Genomic DNA, 25909 nt, shown 5'->3' on the forward strand with positions numbered 1-25909 from the left:
CTAGAAGTCACTTGTGAAGAGAGCCTCAGTTGAGGAATTGTCCTCTGCAGGCATGTCTGTGCCACATAGTCTCGATGGATGGATGAGGTGGGGGCATTCACCCTGCATATGGGTCGTACCATTCATAAACTTCACAGTTTCAGATTAAGGAACCCTAGCTGACCAGAAGCAGGCGGACAGCAAGAGTCCAGTTGCAGATCCTCTCTGCTCTGGACTCCAGATGGGATGTGACTTGCTGTTTTGAGTTCCTGCCTTGATGCCCCTGAAATAATGGACCATGACCTGGAATCCTTAGCCAAGCCAACCCCTTTCCCCCTGAGCCGAGTTTTCCTTGAGTGTCTTCTCACAGCATCTGGATGGAACCAGAACAACGTGCCCATCTGTAATCCCAGCAGTGGGAGCGTGAGGCGAGAGAACTGCAGACCGGAGGAATCTGTTCTCCGTAATGAAACCATGTCTCAGGCAGAAAAATAAATAAAAATAAGCAATGGTGCAGACCCAGTGACTGGACTGCAGGGTCTGGTCCAGTTGGAGTCTGGGTCAGAGTCGCCTAGCCTGCTTGCTATGGTGCAGACGTCTTGGCCTTTTTGCAGGCCTATGGACTCCAGAGCCTCTGAGGGGAGAGCCCTGATGTGACTATGTAAGCCTGGCTTCCTGAGTAACTCAGCTATATGGCCATACTGAGAACAATGGGTAGAATGAAACTAAAGATGAAGGGCTGAGGAGATGCCTCAGTTGGTAAAGGGCTTGCCACATAAGCACAGAAACCTGATTTTCATTCCTAGAAGCCACATAGAAAACACCAGATGTGGTGGTGCACACACAATACAGCCGAGGGGAGATAGAGGCAAGCAGCCTAGCTTACTTGGTGAGGCTCATACCAATGAGAGATTCTTTCTCGGAAAAAGAAGGTGAATGGTGTCTGAATAATGACATCAGACTGTCCCTTGACCTTGGAAGGTGGCAAATCTGGATGTTTCAGCATCATTGGCTTGGGGGAAACTGTGTGAATGGATGGCCAGTGGATGTGGCAACATCTTGGTGTATGGAGCAATGTGGTGGAACATGGCAGCCCCGGAGTGTTTCCCAACAGACTGTGGCAGCAATGCAGGAAGGAGGCTGTCACAAGGACAGGGTACTCTCCCTTCTTCACCTTCCCTGGCCAGCTTCCTCTTGTCAAAGTTCCCTCAGAGTGTCTCAATGGGACCTCTGGGGACAGAGGTCAGTCAACATCTATGGGGGCAGCATGCTCCAGCAACTGTAAGGGGCTTTGCCGCTTGTCTCTGGCCACTGGCAGATAACACAGCCAGGAAAAAGCGTCAGATGGAGGAGACCTGGGGTGTGACAGCCGCTGGTATGGCTGGGGCTGTCGCTCTGCCTCTCGGGTAAGGAGAAGTAGGCGAGGAAGGTAGAGGAGACGGTGCCAACAAGAGGGACGTAGCCTGCTGAGGGGAGGCAGTTGCTCAAAGAAGTTTACTTTTCTTTCTCAAGACGGACTTGGGGAGCTGAGCGGATGTGTTAGAGATGGGGGAAGACTGAGGTAGGAAGGGAGCTAGGCCGTTGTGATCCTCCCTGACCCAGCAGGGAACGGACCATGAAACAAGCTGGAGGTTCTCCTAGGTCATATTGAAGTTGAGAAAGTTATGTGGTCGTAACCAGGCAGCCCTGGGCTGTGCTGAAACCTACCTAGAGGCAAATGTGGGAAGCAGATCTACTTTAAAGGGGCAGTCGATCACAGGGCAGCATAAATGCCGTGCATATGAGTAGGCCATCCTAAGAATTCACTAGCGGGTTGATGGAAAGCTCATGTCTCAGTCCTTCACACATAATAAATACTCAATAAAAGTTATAGGGATGATGGCAGTAACAGTATAACCTGGCATGGCGGCCCATGGCATGAAATACCAGGAAGGAAGAAAGGTTAACTGCCATTGGCTCTGTTCATGCGGATGCACCTCTGAACACATGGGCAGAGGGTGAAGGGAGATTCCACCCGAGGACACCAGGAGTGGACAGAAAGGGCCACGTGCCATGCAGCAATGAACATGTCTGGGCCACCGCATTTAGAACAGAACACTAGAGATCTGGGTATGGTGGTGTATACCTGTAACCCCAGCAGCCAGGAGGTGGAGGCGGGAGGGCTGTGCTGAGTCCGAAGCAGCCTAGACTGTATGTAGAGTTCAGGTCAGCCTGGATTGCAAGGTGAGACCTTGGGAAAACAGGAACGGGAAAAGGAAGGTGGAAGTTTCTGTCCTGTGCATTACCATTGCTTAATATAGAAGCTGCTTTGGCCTATGGCAGGGAAGACTACAGCTAGGCGGGAAAACTAAACTGAATGCAGGGAGAAAGAAGGTGGAGTCAGGCAGGTGCTATTAGACACCCAAGAAGCAAGATGCGAGGTAACAAAGGAAGGGAGAAAGAAAAAAGAAAGAAAGGCAGGAAGGCAGAGAGGAGGATGACTGCTTGCACGCGTCCACAAAGTTCTGGAAATAGAAACAGTGATGCAATACCATTCTGCAATATTTTGCAATTTCTCAACATGAAAATTTCCTACTCTACAAATTGCAGATAAGTTATTTACTACAAACACAGCCCCTGGAATCAGTCAATGTCAGGGATATGTTGCCATATGTGGACATACACTGCTGACGTTATGCCTGTAAGGCAAGGGAGTTGCATGTGGTGACCTTAAAAGCCATGTACTTCCGTGGCATGGACTCTGCGGGAGAAACTGGTAACTGGCCATTGGCTAGGAGCCAAGCCTGCAGCTGATTACCTGCCCCACAGCCTCACTGTGCCAGGGAGGGCTCAGAAGGTTTGTCACTCACTGTGCCCCCTGCAAGGACCCGACAGGCCCACTCCTCTCAAAGGCCCCTGGTGAAACTTTGAAATGGCCTAGCTAGACCAATATGATGCTACCTGTTTCTCAGGCTTTTAATCTTTCTATTAGTCAAACATGTTGTTATTCTATTTCCTTTTAAAGTCTTTTTAGTTATATACTTACTTATTAATATGACAAAATAAAATATAGTAAGAAGGAAGAACTATCATATTAAAGCAACCCAACAGATAAAAAAGAGTCCCAAGAGCAGTCACAGGAGTCAGAGACCCACTTGTTCTCATGGTCAGGCGTCCCATAAACATACTAAGCTATAAGCTATCGTGCACACACAGCGGACCTGGTGCAGACTCATGCAGACCCTGTGCCTGCTATTTCAGGCTCTGTGGGCCCATATGCACCTTGCTTAGCTGATATGGAAGGCCTGTTCTCCTGGTCTCCTCCATCCTTCTGGCTCTTACAGTCTTCCCATCTCCTCTTCCTCAGTGGGGAGAGATTTGATGAGACCTCTAATTTAGACTCTCTCTGCATAATGTCTGGATGTGGGTCTCTGTATTTGTTACCATTTGCTGCTAGAAGATGCCTCTCTGCTGATGGCTAGACAAGGCACTGATCTTTGAGTATAGGAGAATATCATTAGGAATCATTTTATTGATTTGTTTTAAACCAGTGCTGTTTGGTTTTATCAAAGGTCTGTGGACTATCCAGTTTCTGGTTCTTGGTTACCCAAGCAGGGTCAGGTATGAGTTCTTTTTAGTGGAGTGGGCCTTAGGTCAAGTCAGACATTGGTTGGCTATTTCTGACCGATCATTGCCCTGATGCACGTTGTGGGCAGGACACATTTTTGATGGAGGGCTTTGTGACTGGGTTGGTGCCCAACCAATGGGAGGAGTCATTTCCCTTCATGGATTATGGGAAATTTTCTTTTCTTTCTTTTACACTTCCACATGAGGGAGGGCAGATGTGGGGGCAAATACACAGAGAAACCTAGATTATATGTAGCTCTATGGCAGTGATAAGTGTTGTGTGGTTAAAGTGTACTATAGCAAGTGAGACCTAGGTTGGGTATTCTAGAGGAGAGACAGACATCTGCAGAGAGCAAGAGAAAAAGTGTTCCTACACTAGTGTTTGAGCACTGCTGTCCTGGTTACTTGCCTCACAACCTGACAAAAGTTTGGGTCATCTGGAAGAGAGAACCTCAACTGAGAAAATGCCCCATCAGATTGGACAAGATGGGAGCCTGTGGGGCATTTTCTTGATTAATGTTTGATGTAGAAGAATCCAGTCCATTGTGAGAGGTGCCACCCAGGTCCTAGTTGTATAAGAAAGCAGGCTGGGAAAGCCTTGGGGAGTAACCCAGTAAGCAGCACCCCTCCAAGGCCTCTGCTTTAGTTACCACCTCCAGGTTCCTGCCTTGATTTCCTTTCTGACTTCCTTCAGTGAAGGACTGTTACCTGGAAGTGTAAGATGAAATAAACTATTTCCTCCTCAAGTTGCTGTTGGTTATTATTTAGTTAGGGTTACTATTGCTGCGATGAAACACCATGACCAAAAAGAAAGCTAGCGTGGAAAGGGTTATATGTCTTATACTCCCACATTTTAGCTCATTATTGAAGGAAGTCAGGATAGAAACTCAAACAGGGCAGGAACCTGGAGACAAGAGGACATAGAGGGGTGCTGCTTACTGGCTGGCTCCTCATGGATTGCTTATATCGCTTAGTATCAAAGGTCTCAATTCACCTATAAAAGGACACAGCCTGGGCTGGAGAGATGGCTCAGAGGGTAAGAGCATTGCCTGCTCTTCCAAAGGTCCTGAGTTCAATTCCCAGCAACGACATGGTGGCTCACAACCATCTGTAATTAGGTCTGGTGCCCTCTTCTGGCCTGCAGGCATACACACAGACAGAATACATAATAAGTAAATATTTTAAAAAGGACACAGGCTAAGAGAATGGATACGAAAATAGGATCCAGCCTTCTGCTGTTTACAAGAAACACACCTCAACCTCAAAGACATTACATCAGAGTAAAGGGTTGGGGAAAGGTTTTCCAATCAAATGGACCTAAGAAACAAGCAGGACCTAAGAAACAAGCAGGTGTGGCTATCCTAATATCTAACAAAAGTGATTTCAAGCTAAAATCCATCAGAAGAGATGGAGGACACTTTATACTCATAACAGGAACAATTCATCAAGGTGAAGTCTCAACCCTGAATATGCGCTTAATATAAAAGCACCCACATATTTAAAAGAAACATTACTAAAACTTAAACCACACATCAAACCCCCACACACTAATAGTAGGAGATTTCAACACTCATCTCTCACCAATGGACAGGTTAACCAGACCGAAACTTAACAGAGAAATAAGAGAACTAACATATGTTAATGAATCAAATGAACTTAACAGACATCTATCGAACATTCCACCCAAACAGAAAAGAATATACCTTCCTCTCAGCACCTCATGGAACCTTATCTAAAATTGATCACATACTAGGTAACAAAGCAAACATCCACAGATACAAAAAAAATTGGAGTAACCTCCTGTGTCTTATCAGATAACGATGGAGTAAAGTTAAAATTTAACAACAATACTACTCCCAGAAAGTCTACAAACTCATGGAAATTTAACAGTCAACTGCTGAACCACCCCTGGGTCAATGAAGAAATAAAGAAAGAAATTTAAAGTCTTCCTTGAATTCAATGAAAATGAAGGCACAACAAATGCAAACCTATGGGACACCATGAAAACAGTGCTAAGAGGAAAGTTCATAGCACTAAGTGCCCACATAAAGAAAATGGAGAAAGCTCACATTAGTGACTTAACAGCACACCTGAAAGCTCTAGGACAAAAAGAAGCAGGCTCACCCAAGAGGACCAGAAATAATAAAATTGAGGGCTAAAATCAACAAATAGAAACACAGAAAACAATCCAAAGAATCAATGAAACAAAGAACTGTGTCTTTGAGAAAATCAACAAGATTGACAAACCCTTATCCAAGCTAATCAAAAGGCTGAGAAGGAATATCCAAATTAACAAAATCAGAAATGAAAAGGGGGACATAACAAAAAACACTGAGGAAATTCAGAGAATCATTAGATCTTAAAACAAAACCCTGTACTCCACAAAATTGGAAAATGTAAAAGAAATGGACAATTTTTAGATAAATACCATATACCAAAATTAAATCAAGACAGGTGAGCAATTTAAATAGACCTATAAGCCACGGGGGAATAGAAGCTGTCATCAAAAACCTCCCAACCAAAAGAAGCCCAGGGCCGGATAGTTTTAGTGCAGAATTCTACCATAACTTCCAAGAAGAGCTAATACCAATACTTCTTAATATGTTTCACATAATAGAAACAAAAGGGTCTTTTTATGAGGCTATAGTTACCCTGATACCAAAACTGTACAAAGACCCAACCAAGAAAGAGAATTACAGGCTAATCTCATTCATGAACATGGATGCAAAAATTCTCAATAAAATACTGGCAAACTGAATCCAAGAACACATCAAAAAAATCATCCATCATGATCAAGTAGGCTTGATCCCAGAGATGCAGGGCTGGTTCAACATATGCAAATCTATCAATGTAATCCATCATATAAATAAACTGAAAGAAAAAACCATATGATTATTTCATTAGAAGCTGAAAAAACATTTGACAAAATTCAACACCCCTTCATGATAAAGGTATAGTAGAGATTAGGGATACCAGGATCATATCTAAATGTAATAAAAGCGATATACAACAAGCCAACAGCTAGCATCAGATTAAATGGAAAGAAACTCAAGGCCATTCCACTAAAATCAGGAACAAGATAAGGCTATCCACTCTCTCCATATCTCTTCAACATAGTTGTTGAAGTTCTAGCAATAGCTGGTAGACAAACATAAGGAGATCAAGGAGATTCAAATTGGAAAAGAAGAAGTCAAAGTTTTGTTATTTGCAGATGATATGATAGTGTACATAACTGACCCCAAAAACTCTACCAGAGAACTCCCACAGCTGATAAATACCTTCAGTGATGTGGAAGGATACAAGATCAACTAAAAAAAAATCAGTAGCCCTCCTATACACAAAGGATAAAGAAGCTGAGAGGGAAATCAGAGAAACATCACCTTTCACAATAGCCACAAATAACATAAAGTATCTTGGGGTAACACTAACCAAAGAAGTGAAAGACCTATTTCACAAGAACTATTTCACAAGTCTTTGAAGAAAGAAATTGAAGAAGATGCCAAAATAGAAAGATCTCCTATGCTCTTAGATAGGAGTCCTACCAAAGGCAATCTATAGATTCAATGCACTCCCCATCAAAATCCCAACACAATTCTTTACCTACCTTAAGAGAACAATAATCAACTTTATATGGAAAAACAAAAAACCTAGGATACCCAAAACAATCCTATACAATAAAGGAACTTCCGGAGGCATTACCATCCCTGACATCAAGCTCTATTACAGAGCTACAGTAATGAAAACAGCTTGGTATTGGCATAGAAACAGAGATGTTGACCAATGGAATCACATTGAAGACCCAGATATTAACCCACAAACCTATGAACACCTGATTTTTTGACAAAGAAGCTAAAATTATACATCTTCAACAAATGGTGTTGCATGACTGGATGTCAACCTGTAGAAGAATGAAAATAGATCCATATCTATCACCATGCACAAAACTTAAGTCCAAATGAATCAAAGACCTCAATATAAATCTGACCACACTGAACCTGATAGAGGAGAAAGTGGGAAGTAGCCTTCAATGCATGGATACAGGAGACCACTTCCTACGTATAATCCCAGTAGCACAGACATTAAGGACAACATTAAATAAATGGGATCTCCTGAACCTGAGTAGCTTCTGTAAAGCAAAGGACAGAGTCATTAAGACAAAAAGGCTTCCTACTGAATGGGAGATCTTCACCAATCCCACATCAGACAAAGGTCTGATCTCCAAAATATATAAAGAACTCAAGAAATTAGACATTAAAATTCTAAATAACTTAATTAAAAAATGGTGTACTGAACTAAACAGAGAATTCTCAACAGAAGAATTTCAAATGGTCCAAAGATACTTAAGGACATGTTCAATTTCCTTACCTATCAGGGAAATGCAAATCAAAACAACTCTGAGATACCATCTTATACCTGTCAGAATGGCTAAAACCAAAAACACTAATGATAGCTTATGCTGGAGAGGATGTGGAATAAGGGGTACACTCATCCATTGCTGGTAGGAATGCAAACTTGTACAACCACTTTGAAAATCAGTGTGGCAGTTTCTTAGAAAATTGGGAATCAACTTACCTCAGGATCTAGCAATACCAATCTTGGGAATATACCCAAAAGATGGTCAATCATACTACAAAAGCATTTGTTCAACTATGTTCATAGCAGCATTATTTGTAATAGCCAGAACCTGGAAACAACCTAGATGCCCCTCAATGGAAGAATGGATAAAGAAAGTGTGGCACATCCACACATTAGAGTACTACACCGTGGTAAAAAAGACAATGACATCTTGAATTTTACATGCAAATGAATAGAATTAGAAAACACTATCCTGAGTGAGATAACCTAGACCCAAAAATATGAATATGGTGTGTACTCACTCATTAGTGGATACTAGCCATAAACAAAGAATATTGAGCGTATAGTTCATGATCTTAGAGAAGTTAAGTAATAAGGTGAACCCAAAGAAAAAGATATATAGATACACCTGGAAATTGGAAGCAGACAAGATTGCCTGACAAAATTTGGGAGCGTGGGGGTGGAGTTAGAAGGAAGGCGAGAAGGAGAGGGTTGGGGAGAACTTGAGGGAATGGGATAGTTGAGAAAGAGGAAGGACAGTTATGAGAGCAAAGGAAGAGATATCTTGATAGAGGGAGCCATTTGGGGGTTAGCAAGAAACCTGGCTCTAGAAAATTTCCCAGGAATCCACAAGGATGACCCTAGCTAAGACCCTAAGCAATAGAGGAAAGGGTGCCTGAACTGGCATTGCCCTGTTGTCAGACTGATGATTATCTTAAATCTCACCAAAGAACCTTCATCTAACAACAGATGGAAACAGAGGCAGAGACCCCCATCAGAGCATTGGACTGAGCTTCCAAGGTCCAGTTGAAGAGTGGAAGGAGTGAGAATATGAGCAAGGAGGTTAGGACCATGAGGGGTTCACCCACTGAGACAATTTGACTGAGCTAATGGGAGCTCACCAACTCCAACTGGACTGGGAGTGAACGAGCATGGGATCAAACTAGTTCCTCTGAATGTGGTTGACAGTTGGGGCAGACTGAGGGGCCACTGACAGTGGCACTGGGATTTGTCTCTATTACATGTACTGTTTTGGGGGATCCTATTATCTTTGTATGCATACCTTGCTCAACCTAGATATAGTAGGGAGGGCCTTGGACATTCCACAGGGCAGGTTGCCTTGTCCTCTCTTATGATTGGAAGGGGTTGGGGGAGAGAGTGAGAAGGGAGTGGGAGGAGGGGAGAAAGTGGGAATTTGGATTGCTATTTTTTTAAGTAATAAAATAAAATAATATAAAAGAGAAAAGTTTCATCATATGGCTTTGGGGGACACTGGCCTTCAACCCCCCATCGTGGAATCCTTGCACGTGGGAGGTCGCTCTCACCTGGTGTTTATTTACCCCACCATCTTCCTACATTAGCCTGGACATGTGGGTATTTTATATTTTGAATATAAAGTCTAGTATCATTATTGCTAGGTGGTTCCAGCGTGGGTCACTATTTCTTCCACACACTTTTGCGTGTGGAATTTCTGCAGGTTTTCCATTTTCTTTGCTCACGCATGCATCCTTTCAGCAAACGCCAGTTTCTATGGCCATGAATTCCTTCACTTCCTTTCTCACCCCGAAGTGATGGAGCCCTCCTGACTTCCCTTCTGGTAACCCTTCCTCGGCACTCCTTTACTTCCTAATAGCGCCCCTCACCTTCTCTAGGGGACCATCCTTACAACCTGGCATTGGAATCTGGTGACCCACAAATCTTCCAGGATAAAAACTCATTGTGGCCTGGGAGTGAGGCCCCTGACTTATCTTGGGTGAGCATACCCAGGACTCTGGACACGCCTCTAGGGGACTTTGACCTTTCTCTGGGAAAAAGAAAAGAGGAAGGGGACTCTTACTTCACATAGTTATTTTACTTTTTTGTAGTGATAATGACACTACAAAAGGAGTGTGATTGGTAGATGGTGTAGAGGGACGGAGATGGGGATAGAATGAGCAAAAGGAAGGCAAGGACTGGGGGCAGGGCTGAGGCATGAGGGCTAGAGACGGACCCTATAGCTGAGGTTCCCCAGTCCAAGCCTGGCTGCTGTTCTTCTCATGGGCCCCCAGGGCCCGCCTACCCAGGCCAACCACTTCCCCCATCAGAGCCCTGGTCCTTCCTTGGGTCTTTACAGCTCACAGATTCTGAGAAGCTTGGAGACTCCTGCCCAGTCCAAAGCCTCCCTTCTCCTCCTCTCCTCCACTGACAGAATCAGCGGGGCATGGCTTGGAGGGGTGCACAACTGCTATTGGCCCCTGTGCTGCTGCTGCACCTGGCCTCAGGTGAGATGGTTCAGGGCTCAAGGTGTTGGGGAGTGGGTCTAGAGGACAAGGGTCAGGCAGGAATCCGGCTGACCCTGTGACTGGGCATGACTTCAGAGCTACGTTCTGAGTTGGTGCGAGAAGTCACCCATCTCAGCTCTCCTAGACTTGTAAGCAAAGTATCCAGCGGGGGCTCTGACCTGACGGTTTGTTGTCCAGGTGTCTGGGGCTCGACAGTTGTTTCTGAGGAACTTCACAAAACGGTAGGACAGAACCTCTATGTGAAGTGCCAGTACAAGCCTGAGGCGGGGCCTTACGTGCCGAAATCGTGGTGTCGTCAGATATCTTCAGGTAGATGTAACAGAGTGGTCACAACCTCCCAGACTCGGAGGGCCGAAACAGAATCACAGCATACAATCTGGGACTATCCTGAAGACGGCCACTTCATCATCACCATCACTCGGCTCACGGAGAAGAACTCAGCAATCTACTGGTGCGGACTATTTAATGTTTCCCACAATACAATCAGAGTTCTCCGAAACATCAGCCTGGTGGTGTCTCCAGGTGAGGGTGAGAGCCTTCTCCTAGGGACCAAGTGAAAACCCGTATCACTTCTCCCTTGTCTCTGTCAGCTCCAACCCTGCCCCCTGCTCTGACTGAGGGGCTCAGGATGCCCTGGCCCCTAGGACAGCTTCCTGGCTCTGGTACTGAGAAGGGATGTCTGGGTTTCATAGAACAGGAACCTGCAGTCTCTCCTGACTCTTTTTTATTTTAGCCTGGATTGATTCAACTTTAATCCCAACATTTGAGAGGCAGAGGAAAGTGAGTCTCTGTGAGTTAAAGGCCAGCCTGGTGTACAGAGTAAGTTCCCGGCCAACCAGAGACTCTGTCTCAAAAAAAAAAAAAGTTGGAATGTTTTTATTTTAAATTATATGCACTCACAGGCACAAGCCACATTTGTTCCAGTGCCCATGAGGCCAGAGTGTAGGATCGCCTTGAGGCTAGACTCACGAGTGACTGTGAACACCCAGTGTGGGTACTGGGAACCAAGCTCAGGTCTCTGCAGGAACAATCTGTGTTGTCAATGGCTAAGCCGTCTCTCCAGCCCTTGATTCTCTTTCTCACACAGGCAACCCGTGCAGACCCTAAGGTGCAGATCACTGCTGGCCCAGGGGACCCCCAAGGACCTGCCCTGAGCTCCCCTATATCCTGTCACTCTCTGGGGTCGGACTGGATTCACCCTTCAGAACCCCACACAGTCATCTCTTTTTCTTTTACAGCCGTGCCCACTCTTCCTCCACGGACCAGCGCTGGGCTCCAAACAAGGATAGGTAGGTTTATGAGGAGGAAAGATAGATGGCCAGGAACACGGGGAGGCTGAGACTCAGTGGGGGCTTCCCCTTGGGTGGATCCCCTAGGGACTGGCAATGAGGAAGCTCCATTCAGGGCTTCGGATACAGAGAGATGAAGTGTGCTGCCTGGTCCAGCACCGCCCACTTCCCACTGGGAGGCCAGATTCGATGGATGCATAAAGATCCCAGGTCCAATCTGAGCGGGCTTAAAAACCAAACCAAGCCACAACGTACAACATCACTAAACTACTAGGGGCATGTGAATAAAAACCGCAGTGAGATCATCTCCCTCTAGTAAGAGGTAACAGGCACAGGGAGGCGTGGAGAAAGGGAACCCTGTGGTTAGTGGGAATGTATATTAGTACAATCATGAAGACAGCCTGGAAGTATTGTGTCCTGCCAGCCTCTGGTCCCAGATCTTGGGTGGTGGAGGTGGGTGGATCTCAAGTTCACTATCTTGAGCTATGCGGTAAGTTCAAGGTCAGCCTGGGCTACAGGGAAATTTGACGTTAAAAAAAATTCTACCTGTGCGTGGTGGCATGCCCTTTAATCCCAAGCACTCAAGAGGCAGAGGCAGGTGGATCTCAGTGAGTTTGAGGCCAGCCTGTCCTATACAGGGAATTCCAGGCAAGTCAGAGCTACATAGTGAGAGAGACCTTGTCTCAAAAACTATCAAACAACATCAACAAAACGCTGATTTAAATAGACATTGGAAATTGATGGGTGGACACCAGAGGCTGAAAGAAGAGCCATGAATGAGTGATAGGAGGCTGGGCTAAAGAGTATTGATTCGGAGTGGGGGGACTGAGGTTAGTGGAGGCCAACATTTAGCATTGATGCCCTTATATACGTAAAAAATTTTAAGTATAAGCTGAAGATTTTAAATGCGGTATCCCTGGCCTGAGAGGCTTTGAGATGGGGTTCCATCTAAAACCCTTCTCTACTTCCTCTCATGGTTCTTGGGACTCAGTCTTAATCTCGGTCCTGGTCATCTGAGCAACCACCATCTTTGTGTCCATCTTAGTTCTGATGACTTCTCCGGAGGAAACCACTGGCTCTTTCACCCATGGCTCTCAGCACAGGTGAGTCAGGTGTCTTCACAGGGAGGGTCCTGGAAGGATGCCTAGAGAGCTCATGCGGTCCAGGAACCAGGGACCGCAGGATCATTCTAATGATGGCTGAACATCAAGATCTGCAGAGGACCCCCTGGTCCAGACACGGAGGTGGAGAAAGAAGGACAGGGGTTGGGACGCAGGTCCCAAGCATTGGAGGAGCCATAGAAAAGACAGAGATCCAAATGAACTGGAATCCCTGTAAGGAAGGATGGAAAGGCAGATAAAGCTGAAGAAAGAATAGATATATACATTTTACAGAATTGTAGGAAAAGGAAAGGTCTCGGGTTACAGACTCATACAAGGCTATGGAGATGGCTCCATGATTAAAGAAAGTATCTGCTGTGTGAGCATAAGTACCCCGGTTTGGGTCCCGGGCATCCACATAAAAACCAATATAAATAAATAAATGAAAGGCAGATAACTATCTGGGCAAAAAGGAGATTTTTTTTTGCTTGTTTTTTATTTTTTATTTTTTCCAGAAAACTTTAAATTCACACATCATGGGGGAATTAAACAGAGTGCATTAAGGAGGGCAGATCCTTTTTTTTTTTTTAAGATTTTATTTATTTATTATGTATACAGTGCCTGCCTACGCACCAGAAGAGGGCACCAGATCTCGTTATAGATGGTTGTGAGCCACTATGGGGTTTCTGGGAATTGAATTCAGGGCCTATGGAAGAGTAACCAGTGCTCTTAACCGCTGAGCCTTCTCTCCAGCTGCTCGGAGGGGATCTATCTACTCAACAGACAACTCTGTGGGAATCGTTCGCAAGCAGACAGCAGACTGAGAAAAATTAGCTTTAAGAAGCTGAAAATAAACACAGCCGTGCAATTTAGGGTACACAAAGAAAAGATGGCAACCCCAGCGGGAAATGGCAGGCAACAAGAAAGATAATTAGTGGGAGAGAAAAATCTGAAAGGTATACATATATCCATGTTCACACCCGCCAATGAGTTAAAATTATCAAGGGTCATATCACACCTCGACAATGACCAAAGCAGCAGGGCACCCAGAAGTACTTCCAGCCGGGACTAGGACAGGATCCTGAACCCTGAGCACAGTAGGTGGTGGCACAGACCCCTCCCACCTGTGAGAAGTCGGAGCCTCCTGGGTTTCAGAACCTCCTAAAGATCAGCCAAAGTTTCACAACCCCAAAGATGAGCTCCAGAGACTGCCCAGTTCTGGACCAGGGTCACTAAGGAGTAGACAAGGTGACAACCCAGGTCCCCTTCATAAGTGGCTCTCTGTGCCCTCCTCTCCAGCCTGCTGAGTGCTGGTCACCTCCTCTCAGCAGACCTGTCTGTCTCTGTGACTGCTGCCGCCCCTGCTTCTGGGCCAGCTTGATGGTTTTCCAGTTGAGCCAGTGAAGAGGTTCCTTCCCCCAGCTGTTCAGATCCTCAGCCTGTTACCCTTCCAATTGTGTTTCTTTTTTAAAAAAATATTTTTTATTATGTATACATATTCTGCATGCATGTATGCTTTCAGGCCATAAGAGGACACCAGATCTCATTTTTAGATGGTTGTAGGCCACCATGTGGTTGCTGGGAATTGAACTCTGGCCCTCTGGAAGAGCAGCCAGTGTTCTTAACCTCTGAACCATCACTCCAGCCCCTCAACTGGGTTTCTTATAAGTGGGTTTCTTCTCAGGCTCAGAGACCCCATGGCTCTCTTTCCCACTCAAGTCCACTGTCTTTATGCACATAAACTCCAACTGGGGACAATCAGAAGCAGATGGTGTCTCAACACAGGCTCCTCTTTCTGCTCCCTGCCTACAGAAACCAGAGTTCTCCTTCCTCTGCTGGTGGGGTCTTCCCAAGGCTTCTGGTCTTGGTGCTGTGTGGACTCCTCCTGCTCAAGGGCCTGATGCTGTCAGTTCTCTGCGTGGTCCTTTACTGGAGGAGCTGCCAGGTGAGTGGCTGACTTGAGGTGAGGGTGCTCTGTAGGATCCAGTGAGGATCACTGTAGGTTCAGTTTCCAGTGAGTGTGTATTAAGTGCACAGCAAGCCAAAGTAAAAGGTGAAATACAAGTTAGTAGTAGGGAGGGCAAACCATCTCCAATGCTGGCACTTAGAACATCCTCCAAACTGAGGGAGCCCACGAAGGCAGCAGCTGGAATTTCCAAGAGTCCCCAGAAGAGCAGTGTCTGAAGGAACCCTCAGGTGAGGCTTCCAAAAACAAACAAATAGAAGACCGATACCATCAAATGTGGGGCTCATAACACCCCACAAAATCCAGCCGGGGAAGTTGAGGCAGCCAGCTTTCTCTCCCCCATCACCTTCCCATGGCTTCTCTGCCCCATGCACTTCCTTCTAACAATGGTAACTTCTGCAAATGTTATTTTTGGCTGTCCCCAGGAGCAGGACGTGTTCACTCCTGGCTTGCTTTAGCTAATCCCTTCCCTCCCGGCTACAAGGTTAACAGGGCCAGGCCACTGGTACCCAAACAAGAAGCCTTGGAAGACACTTTGAAACAAACTTGCTTCATTCTGAATCGGGCAGGATAGAATCTCATATCCATAGGCAGCTCCTCGTTGAGCTCAAACACCACACATATACATGCACATGTACCCTCCACACAATACACATGCACCACACACATGCACACACGCTCCACACACACGCATATATACATGCGTGCACAAATGCACACCCATATATACATACATACATACATACATACATACATACATACATACATACATACATAACCAGTGTGGTGTATGTCACGCGCTGTAGAGCTGGGGCCACAACTGTCCCAGGATGTATACCTGAGCAGATGGATGGAATGTTAGTTCTTGCACTCTCTGCCTATCCCTCAGACAATATCCTCCCAGGAAGAGAGTGGCCCGCTGCCCTGGTGGGAAGGCTAGGGAGGGAGGAGGAAAGGAGAAGCTGCCAGATAGCAGTCCTGGGCCAGAAGGCAGAATAGAAGGGCTTTGCTTTGTAAATTTCCCCTCCCCTTTCTTCCTCAGGGGCGTGAGTATGCGGCAGAGACAGTGACAATGGAGGTTATGAAATATGCCAGCCTTCCTGACGTCTCGAAGTCCTTGGGCACAAGTAGCCACATCTCAGGGTATGAGAAGAATGCTTATTCTCTTAACCCTGCCCAGTGGCCAGGGCTGCCCAACCACTGCATACCACAGCCCTACTGAAGCCATCAGGCAAGCACAGGGAGACAACCGCAGGTTCCACCTAAAATCACCAACGAAGACTGTCACTTTGGTATCCAGCACCTGAAGATTCACACACACCCAGCACAATCTCCCCCAAGATGACCCCAGTTAATCTGCACTGGGTGTCAGACCCTCAGTATCCCAACACCCTGATCCCCAGTGTCTCCCCAGAATCCTACAATGGTGCTTTCTCTCCCAGAACTCTCTCGGTCCCTCTCCTTGGCATCACATGTCCCATGGGCTCTGTTTCCGGAGTGAGTTGCTCACCAGCCCTGTGTGTGTCCACTTGTGCTTATGTTCGGACTATTAGATCGCGTCTGAGCAGAACACGGTAATGCCATTTCCCCTGGACTGCCTCTCCTCTTGCTCTAGATTCCTTTAAAATTAGAGAAAAAGGACTTAAATAATACAATGGGGGAATCAAGAAAGGCTGTGATCTGCAGACTACAAACAGAGGAAGCCAAGAAGTTAAAGGAAAAAAAAATGGTTTTTAACAGGACAAAAACTCCCCAGAGGGCTCATCCAGCGAACATAGGCGCTGACCACCAGGGCGCAGTGTGTGTTGGTTTATCGAGTGAGGCAATTTCATCTTCACATAGAAAGTCTGGTTGTACAAACTCGTGGGAGGTGTGGGTAGATAGGGGAACCCTTTAGGGAACAAAAACAATGTCACATCCATAAACCAAGAAGAAGCCAGAGTGATGTTCGGCACAGGTGACGTCCAGTACAGCCTGGACACCGGACATTGAGCACGGACATCCACTGTTGGCAGCAAACACGACAGGGCCACCACGAAGACTGCACATTTTATTCTCTCTTTCTCTCTCTCTTTGATGTGTGGTAAAATAAAATACAGAAATTTCTTCACAGATATTTCAGCTGATACCACACGGCTGCCATCTATCTGGGCACAGACTTTCACTGCGTTTATCCTTCTCAGCCTCGTTCTTTATTTCCACTCCATGTCTTCAGACTGAGGCCATTACTCTCATGTGTTTGATGTGTAATCCTGAACTTGTCTGAAATCTTACAAAAAGAGGCATTTTTGTGTGATTGTATTTCTTTTTGAGTGTGTGTGTGTGTGTAGGTGCACAATGTGTACACATGCACACATGAGTACTTTGCTTATAGAGATCAGAAAAGGGGCATCAGATCCCTGGCAGCTGGAGTCACAGGCATTTGTGAGATGCTGGGAGTGGGTACTGGGAACTGGACTGCAGTCCTCTGTAAGAACAGTGTGTTCTCTTGACCACTGAGCCGTCTCTCCAGGCTCTGTGTCTCCATTTTTAACTTCTATAAAATAGCATGATTCACTTTCCCGCACATGGTTCTCCTGCCCAGACACCAGGTCACCACTTCCCAGTGCTGACACATACTCCATTGCGAGCATGCTCCCCACCAGGGGAGAGCCCTGGAGCCCAGGGTGCATTGCTGCTTTGCTCGATCATCTTTACACGGCAATCACCCCAGCAAACTCTCCTTCAGGATTTATCCCCAGAGGAGTTCGTAGGATTTCAGAATCTAAGCTGCTGGATGCCCCATCTTTGTTTCCTGAACCACTACTGGACAACTAGAGATTATACTTCCTGTTCATCTACAGGAAGCAGGCAGCACCGTTTGTGGAGTGGTCTTCAGGAAGAAAATGAAGGGATGTTGGGAGCAGGAAGGTCCTCATGCCCACAGGTCACCAGGGATAACAGGAATGGTAAGCATGCAGGATTGTTTTTCCAGAGAAGGATGTATAACCTGCTTTTCCATCCAGAAGGCCCAGAATTGGATGTGATTGACAGCCTGGTGATCTGCGTTATCTGTAGGGACAGGCTGTCTCAAACTCCCACAGCTAGGACCGCAGGTGGCTAATAGCCCAAATGCCCTCTATGTTATCAGTACGTCTGATGACTCTCCAGATCCTCCCCTAGGTGCTCAAGCCAGCGCAGTAGCTGATCCTAGAACTCATGTTCTTGAAAAAATGACATGTACCCTGAGTCGGCTCTCGATGGAATCATGCCTCCTTCTGCACAGGGGATTGTATAATACCAGGAATTTTTTTTCCAGGTTGTACCGGGTTTAAATATGCTGACAGTGGTATCAACCCCCCAAAATTTGATCACGTCCAGCTAAATCAGGTTGAACCAAGTTTTCTTTCTTTCTTGTTCACGGGCCACTTTACTGCCAACCGAGACACGTGCAGGGTCCCCAACAGTAGGAGGGACCTCAGGGGGTTTCTGCTAAGTGGTCGTGTTGTCAAACTGCCTTCATGTGTATGTGTATAGATTTGTGCTGCTCTTAACCATGGTCAGGGGCAACTTTTTGCTGTGGACAGTAGTTAAAGCTGAGATTCACAACTGGTCAAAGGGCTGAGAACAAGAGAGGAGGTGACTGCTGAGTCCTAATGGAAAATCTCGATTACTCCTTTACCCTAAGCCTCAGAAAACATGATGGGAGAGGGAGCAGCAAAAAGGTAAGAGCTTGGGGCTGGGCACGACTGCTGTGGATGCTGCCATCAGGACAGGACAAGGCAGTTGCACAGAGCCAATGGCAGCAATGCTTACCTTCACAATATCCAACTCGTCAAAGTTCTGGCATGGGGAGGGGCTCACAAGGCTCCGCCCCTTACTGTGAAGCCATTTTCAGTTGCTGGCTGCTTGGGGAGAGAGAATCAGCTATGCACACAGGGGCCAGACTAATTGGACTCAGTGGATCACAATAAAAAATAGAAGAGGATACTTGTCAGGGTGGCCATGCGAAGAGACCCACAGGGAGCATTGGATCTCATGGAAAATGGCTGGGCCATTGGCAAAGCCAACCTCAGTGAGCATTGGAGGGCAAAGCCCCCAGAAGACTGCATGCCCTGAGAACTTCATGTTGTTACTGAGCATAGCTCTGCTGCCTTCGTGGTCACTGCATCTCTCTCATTCTATGGGCTGTACGAAAACTCCCAAGGTTTCCAGCCCCTCAGTGGCCACTGTTACTGGTACTTATAATAATAGTGATTGCCTTTTTCTAAGCATTGCTGCTGGGGCAGATTCAACCACCAGGTCCCTTACAAAGAATTTAGACAAGTAGAATTGTTAGTAAGGTTATTAAGAAGTTTTTGTTAATGGCTTTGAGGTAGAAAGTCTTCGGGAACAATATCACATTTATAAAGGCATACTTTTTTTATTTATTTATTAAAGATTTCTGTCTCTTCCCCACCGCAGCCTCCCATTTCCCTCCCCCTCCCTCGTCAGCCCAAAGAGCAATCAGGGTTCCCTGCCCTGTGGGAAGTCCAAGGACAAAGGCATACTTTTTAATAGTTGAGCGAGGGACTCTTTGGGGTTAGGGAACAGCAACAACGGCTGCCTGGCTAGTACACACTGACATACTTCTCTTGCTAGACCGGGTTGGTAAACAAAGGCCATGATTAATTCATTGGACCTATTTCTGTCCTTGCTTCCTGTTATGATTTAGTGAAAAACTGCTGAGGAGTTAGTATGCACTATGCAGACTTGAATAGAAGTGACTGCTTTTTTTCATATGCAATAGTTTAGGTTTGTGATTCTTTTAAGATTTTTTATTAGATTACCTTTTGAGATAAATAATAAAACAATTGATCCTTTCTTTGTAATTGCAAGATGCAGCCTGTCAGTAAAAGAACTGACTGAGAAAAATATCTTGTTTGCTTACATTCTGTTAATCTATAACAAGTTTCTTGGACTTGAATTATGTGGTTCTTGGGAATAATTTGTTTTTCACCCATAATATGTACAATGTAAATCATGTAAGGTATATGGAAAACATGCTGGTTTGTTTTTTTTTTTTTTTTTTGCTTTTGCTTGTATTCATTGTAATCATTCACTGAAAAGATAGAATGTAACTACATTGAAATTTTTATATTGCTTGAAAGATTCTGCTGGGGTATATAAGCTGTAAGGGAAAAATAAAGTGAGTTAGAAGGAAGACACCAGGAAAAAGAAGGGAAGCTTCAGGGTAGAACAGAGCAGGTAAAAGACAGGTAGAACCAGCAACAGAAAGAATAGTAGGGAAAAGGAGCCTTTATCCCTCAGAAAAAAGTCTGTGTGCTTTCTTGCCGACTCTGCATCTGGTTCCCAGTCTGTCTGATCTGCAAAAGGCTGGGCCCTCTGCAGACATGAAACTAAAAGGGGTGTGTGTGAGAGGAAGGCTTGAGGGTGTTTGGAGGAGGGAGTGAATCTGATTAAAATACATTCTATACATGTATATGTGAAATTATTAAAGAATAAATAAGAATTAATAAAAGAGAAGTGGGAATGAGATCAAATACAACTAAGTGATGCAGAAGGCACGAGATATATGATTCTCTCTATTCCTGTGCATTCTTGGGAAAGTTCGTGAGCAGATAGCATGTGAGTCTAAACACAAGTGTGTTGATGTCAGCACAGTTGGGTGTGAATTGTATATGGCTGAATACAAACCATTCTTGATTAGTTAAAACAGTTACTAGAAATTTTGCTATCTGGGAAATCAAGGTCACTTCTTGAGGTCAATAGTTTCACTAATAAAAGATTTTAAGAGAGCTGGAGAGTTGGCTCAGTGGTTAAAAGTGCTTGCTTCTCCCAGAGGACCTGGGTTCAGTTCCAGGCACCCACGTTGGGTAGATCACAAGTAACTCCAGCACAAGTAACTAATCCAGAATTAGATACTCTCTTCTGGATTCGGCAGACCCTGGAACACACACACACACACAGCGCTCATTAGTTTTGTCAACCTGACACAAACTAGTCACACTGGAAGAGGTAGTCTCAGCCGAGGATTGCCTCCATCAGATTAGCTTGTGGCATTTTTGTAACATCGATGGCTGATGTGGAAAGGTCCAGCCCACTCTAAAGAGCGCCAGCCCTGGGAAGATGGTCCTGAGCTATACAAGAGCACAAACTGAGCAGGGCATAGGGTGCAACCCAGTAACCAGCACTTGTAAGCACTGGGATGTGCATGGAAAGGGATCCTGGCAGCTGGGGGCCAGGGAATACTGAGTGTTACAGCTCCTTTGGAGGAGTATTTTGGCAATCGGAGGCCAGGGAACACTGTTACAGCTCAGATGAAAAAATATCCTGGCAGTCAGAAGCCAGGGAATAACACAGGTCACAGAAAGCATAGCAGCTTACAGCCCTGATCTTGAGAAAGGTTTCCCCAAGGTAACAGCTCTGCTCCCTTAAGAGAGGGTTTCTCCAGTGAAGTTGTTACACTCAGGAGCCCCAGAGTGTAACAAATGCTCTGCTAGGGGAAGGCTTCCCCAGCGAAAGTGGTACAGCCCTTTGCTCCCCTCTGTCTCCGCTCCTGCTCCTACTGGAGTGGCAAAACGTCTTCACCCAAACCTCTTTCAAGAGATTTATTAGGAGGGAAGAGAGCAGGAGAGTGGCTGTCTCTTCCAGGGTGGAAGAAGGGCCGCTACAAACGGAACAGCTCGGGCTTATATAGGGCTTTTTAGGGGTGGAGTTTTCCCAGGGAGAAGAGGGATTGGCTAGTTTTCCCTGCTCAGGGATTGGTTAGTTTAGTTGGTCAGGGACAGAGATGGCTGATGCCAGGGCCAAACTATGTTTCTTTCGCTGGTCGTTTTTTTAGCTTTTTGGCTCTAGTTTTGAGGCCATGGCATGTTTCTTTCACTGGCACTAATTATAGGGCCAAAGTATGTTTCTTTGGCACTGGTTTCAGAGTCAGGGTCCATTTCTTTGGTTCTGGGTTTAGGACTAAAGTATTTCTTCCACTGGCTTGGATCTCAGAGCTAGGGTGGGTTTCTTTCACTGGCTTTGGTTTCAGAGCCAGGGTGGGTTGCTTTGGTTGGCCTCTGTCCCCTACAGCAGTCCTCTGTGGTCTCTGTTTCAGTTCCTGTTTTGGCTCCCTTGATAGAGGACTGTAAGCTGTACGCCAAATAAATCATTTCCTCCCCACGTTGTTTTTGATCATGTTGTGTATTGCCGTAATAAACAGAAAACTAGGGCAGTTCTCTTTCAGAATTTTTAGACCAAGAACTAAAAATGTTTCTGGAAATACTGCTTTTGGGTCTCCCCCAAGCTGCCCAGTCAATGCCTACCTTCTGCTCTCATCAAAACTGCCAAAGACTAGGTCCGATTCACACATATAACACAGAAACACAAAGAATAGCAATAGGATGAAGATGGATTGGACAAAAATTCGCAGCCATTTAGATGCTAAGAAGCAACATTTAGTTAAAGTACTTACTTAGGTAGTGTGAATGCACATAAGACTGTGCAGGCATGAGGGTATGCGGACATGTGTGTGGAGGCATGAGAGTGTGCAGGTATGTGTGTGGAGGGCAGGGTCAATGTCAGGTATCTTTCTTGGTCACTTCCATTTTATTGTTTTTAAGATGTGTGTGTATACATTTGAGTGTGTGTATATGCACATGTGTATGTGCACCCGTGTATATGTATGTGAGTGCATGTATGTGTGTGTGTTATGGGTGTGTGTGTATAAACGTGTGTGCTGTGTGAGTGTGTATATATGTGTGTGCATGTGTGTAGGTGTGAGGTTGTGTATGGGGATTTGTGTGAGAGTGTTACTGTGACTGTGTATATATGTGCATGGATGTGTGTGTTTGTGTACGTGGGCATATGTGTGTTCTGATAGTTAAAGAGGCCAGAAGAAGGCAAGGGATTCCCTGGAGCCAGAGTTACAGCAGTTGCGAGCTGCCTGGTGGGTCCTCTGGTGTGCTCCTTGACTGAAGCACCATGTCTCCAGGGCTCCGCCGTATTTCTGGAGACAGAGTCTCTCTCCTAACCTGAAGCTCATTTACTCGGCTAGAATGGTTGGCCTACAAGCTCCAGGGATCTGCCTGTCTCTGCCTACCCCGTACTGCGATTAGAGATCTGCACCTCTTCACCCAGCTTGTTACATGCATGCTGGGATCCGAACTCAGGACTATCCCCACCAAGCCGTCTCTTCCCTGCCCTGCTGTAGCCTTTGCCTAGGTTATCTCAGTATCTTGACCTCAAAATTATCTTAACACTTGCCACCACCATTTTGAAACTTGTATTCACATCTCAATACAACATAGTCTGACACATCAGCACACTGTCAGTGTTCCTGTTGGGAAGTCCGACACTGGCAAGGTTTTCCCTCCACTCATCTAGTTTATCTCTTTGAAACATTTTTATAATTTTTCTTTGAAGATGATATTATAATGTCTTAATGTGAAGTATATAATTACTCATTCTATTTGGATCTCAGAACATGTCCAATCTGAAGCCTTATATGTTACTTTAATTTTAAGAATTCTAAGTATTATTTTTGAAATAGTTCTATTTATTATTCAAGTTTTCTTCCAGTAAGGACTTCCTTGAGGAGACATTAATATTTCTGTTTCTAGTTTCCTTGCCTCTTAAGTTTTTTTTTTTAAGCTTGTCTTTTATATTTATTTTGTGTGAGAGACAAAGCAAATGTGTTATGTGGATGCAGTATCTGTAGGGACCAGAAGAGGGCATCATATCATTGGGGACTGGAGTTACAGATGGTTGTTAGGGCCATGTAGGTTCAGGAAATTGAACAGAGGTCCTTCTGAAGGGCAGCCAGTGCTTTTAGCTGCCAAGCCAGCTCTTGAGCCCCACATGGTGATATTCTATCACTCTCTCTTCTTCACTCTATCCTTCCCTAGTGACTGCAGATCACTCCTTGGTACCCTCCCTTGACCAGTTCTTCTGCTTGCTCAGTAAAGCCTTAGTTCAACAACTATTTCTTTCATAATCAAATGTCTAATCTGTTCATTACAGTTATTATTTACTCCAGCCAGTGAAGTGGCTGAGCTGTTAAAGGCACTGCCCGCTAGGGTTGACTACCTGCGCTCCATTACTAGGACAGATACCCCTGCAATACACAGAGAAATAAGTAGGGAGGGAAAGGGAGGGAAGGAAGGAAGGAAAGCCTATGTTAGTGTAAGAAAAAATAAACATACATATAAAAATTAAATTTGCTCTCTGCAAACTGACAGTGGGCCCCATTGCCTAGGACAACATGCGTGCACCTTATTGAACATGGGAAGGTCTAGATGGTGCCTGCATGGAGGGTTCACTGCTATATTCTTGTCTCATTAGCACAGGAAGGTGCTCTGCAGTCTACCCAAAGAGAAACATGGACACCAACTAAGTCACGAAACCTTTAACCAACAATCTTTCCAGTCTGCAAGATATGCCAGGGCAATGGTTACATGGAACTTGGGGGCCAATCAGTGTCTGGTTTAAATTGAGGCCCAAGCCAGGAGAAGGAGTCCATGCCCAACACTGTTTGGATGGCCAGGAATTGGAGACAGGACATCCCAGAGACCTAGGATAGAACCAAACATGACTGATAAACAACAATACAAAGCAATGAGATCACTCCTAATGGGATTCTGCTGTACTTGTAGACTTGTGCTCTGTCCAGCCGTCATAGGGTAACTGTCAGCTTGGTATTTTTGTGGGAATCCTAACTGTGGAAGCAGGTTATCTCTGACTCTTTGGCCTTCTCCTGAGACTCTTCCTCCTGTTCGGGTGCCTTGCTCAACTTCAGTCTGAGGGTTCTTGCCTTGCATTATTATGCCTCGTTTTGTTGTGTTTGGTTGTTATCTCTTGGAGTCTGCTATTTTTTGATGGGAGATAGAAGGGGAGTGGATTTGAGGAAGAGGGGAGGTGTTGGGGGAGCTGGGAAACTGTTTGGGATATATTATATGAGAGAAGACTCTATTTTCAATAAAAAATATATAAGTAACAATTATATTAAAATGTGTATGTTAAAAATTAAAGAAGGGGAAAACAAAAAGGACAGTAGTTCCAGAACATTCAGTGCAGTCTTCACCTCCTTGGGCACTGCTCATATGTTGGACACAGACATACATGCAGGTAAAGCAACCATGCACATAAAATAAAAACCCAAACCACCAATCAAATGACAAACGTCTTATGATGTTCCTCATCTCTCAGTATAAGCTTGGGTTTTTGTTTTGGTTTGGTTTTTTTGGTGTTTTTGAGACATGGTCTCCGCATAAACCTGACTGTCCTAGACCTATCTATGTAGACCAGGCTGGCCTCAAACTCACAGAGATCTACCTTTCTTTACTTCTTCAGTTCTGAATTAATCTATCCACCACCATGCCTAGCTGAATAAGCTTAATATCTTCATTTTAACTTTGACTTTATGACTTCTCATCTCCTATAGCAGAATAATTGTTCTATTAATTTCTCTGTTATTTCAAGTTACTCTTTTTACAGCATTTGGCAGCCTTTCTCATCTTATTTTTCCTCCTCTCTTTTAGGACTCACTGCTTAAGATCACCCAAGTGCAAACAGAGGTGAGAATCTTACCAAGGAAGCCCGGATGCATAGACCTATTCAACATGTCATAAAGTCATCCACATCAGAGATTAACAAAAGCCAAGAGAATATCTTGAATTATTTGGAAGAAATTTTCATCTCTTTCTTACACTTTAGGCTATACAAAATCATAATAGGAATTAAAGATATAAAGGTTAAGTAAGAAGATATTTAAAAGCAAAACAAATATATGTATGTTAAAGTGGATAAAGGAGTCATAGAGAAAAAAAGGTCAGAGAATTAAAATCTCAAAGATAGGCTTGGTGGCACAAACCTGGAATTCCAGCCCATGGGAAGCAAAGGGAGGAAGATGAATAATTCAAGATGACCAAGATCAAGGTACACAGCCAGTCTGAGGTCAGCTTGGGCTGCATGAGAGACCTGCCTAAAAATATCCAAAACAAACCTAGATTTTCTGTGTTTCAAGACTCCATGAGGAAAAGAAAAGAAAAACAAAGAAAAAAGGGGTTGAGGACAAGGTGTGGAAGAGAGAGAGAGAGAGAGAGAGAGAGAGAGAGAGAGAGAGAGAGAGAGAGAGAGAGAGAGAGA

At 45.0% G+C, this 25909-nt stretch overlaps 1 protein-coding gene across 1 annotated transcript; it reads left to right on the forward strand.

Annotated features, from left to right (window-relative positions):
- The first annotated feature begins 10360 nt into the window (after nt 1–10360).
- On the forward strand, nt 10361–16678 carry Treml4 (triggering receptor expressed on myeloid cells like 4). The gene is made up of 6 exons (XM_050132514.1): nt 10361–10421; nt 10620–10964; nt 11681–11731; nt 12750–12834; nt 14644–14776; nt 15840–16678. The coding sequence occupies exons 1-6, from the start codon at nt 10361–10363 to the stop codon at nt 16017–16019; spliced, it is 855 nt and encodes a 284-aa protein (XP_049988471.1). The 3' UTR covers nt 16020–16678.
- The last annotated feature ends 9231 nt before the right edge of the window (nt 16679–25909 follow it).

Source organism: Alexandromys fortis, unplaced genomic scaffold (assembly GCF_014885135.2).
Source record: "Alexandromys fortis isolate MF-2015 unplaced genomic scaffold, M_Fortis_MF-2015_v1.1 scaffold_395, whole genome shotgun sequence".
NCBI classification, from domain to species: Eukaryota; Metazoa; Chordata; class Mammalia; order Rodentia; family Cricetidae; genus Alexandromys; species Alexandromys fortis.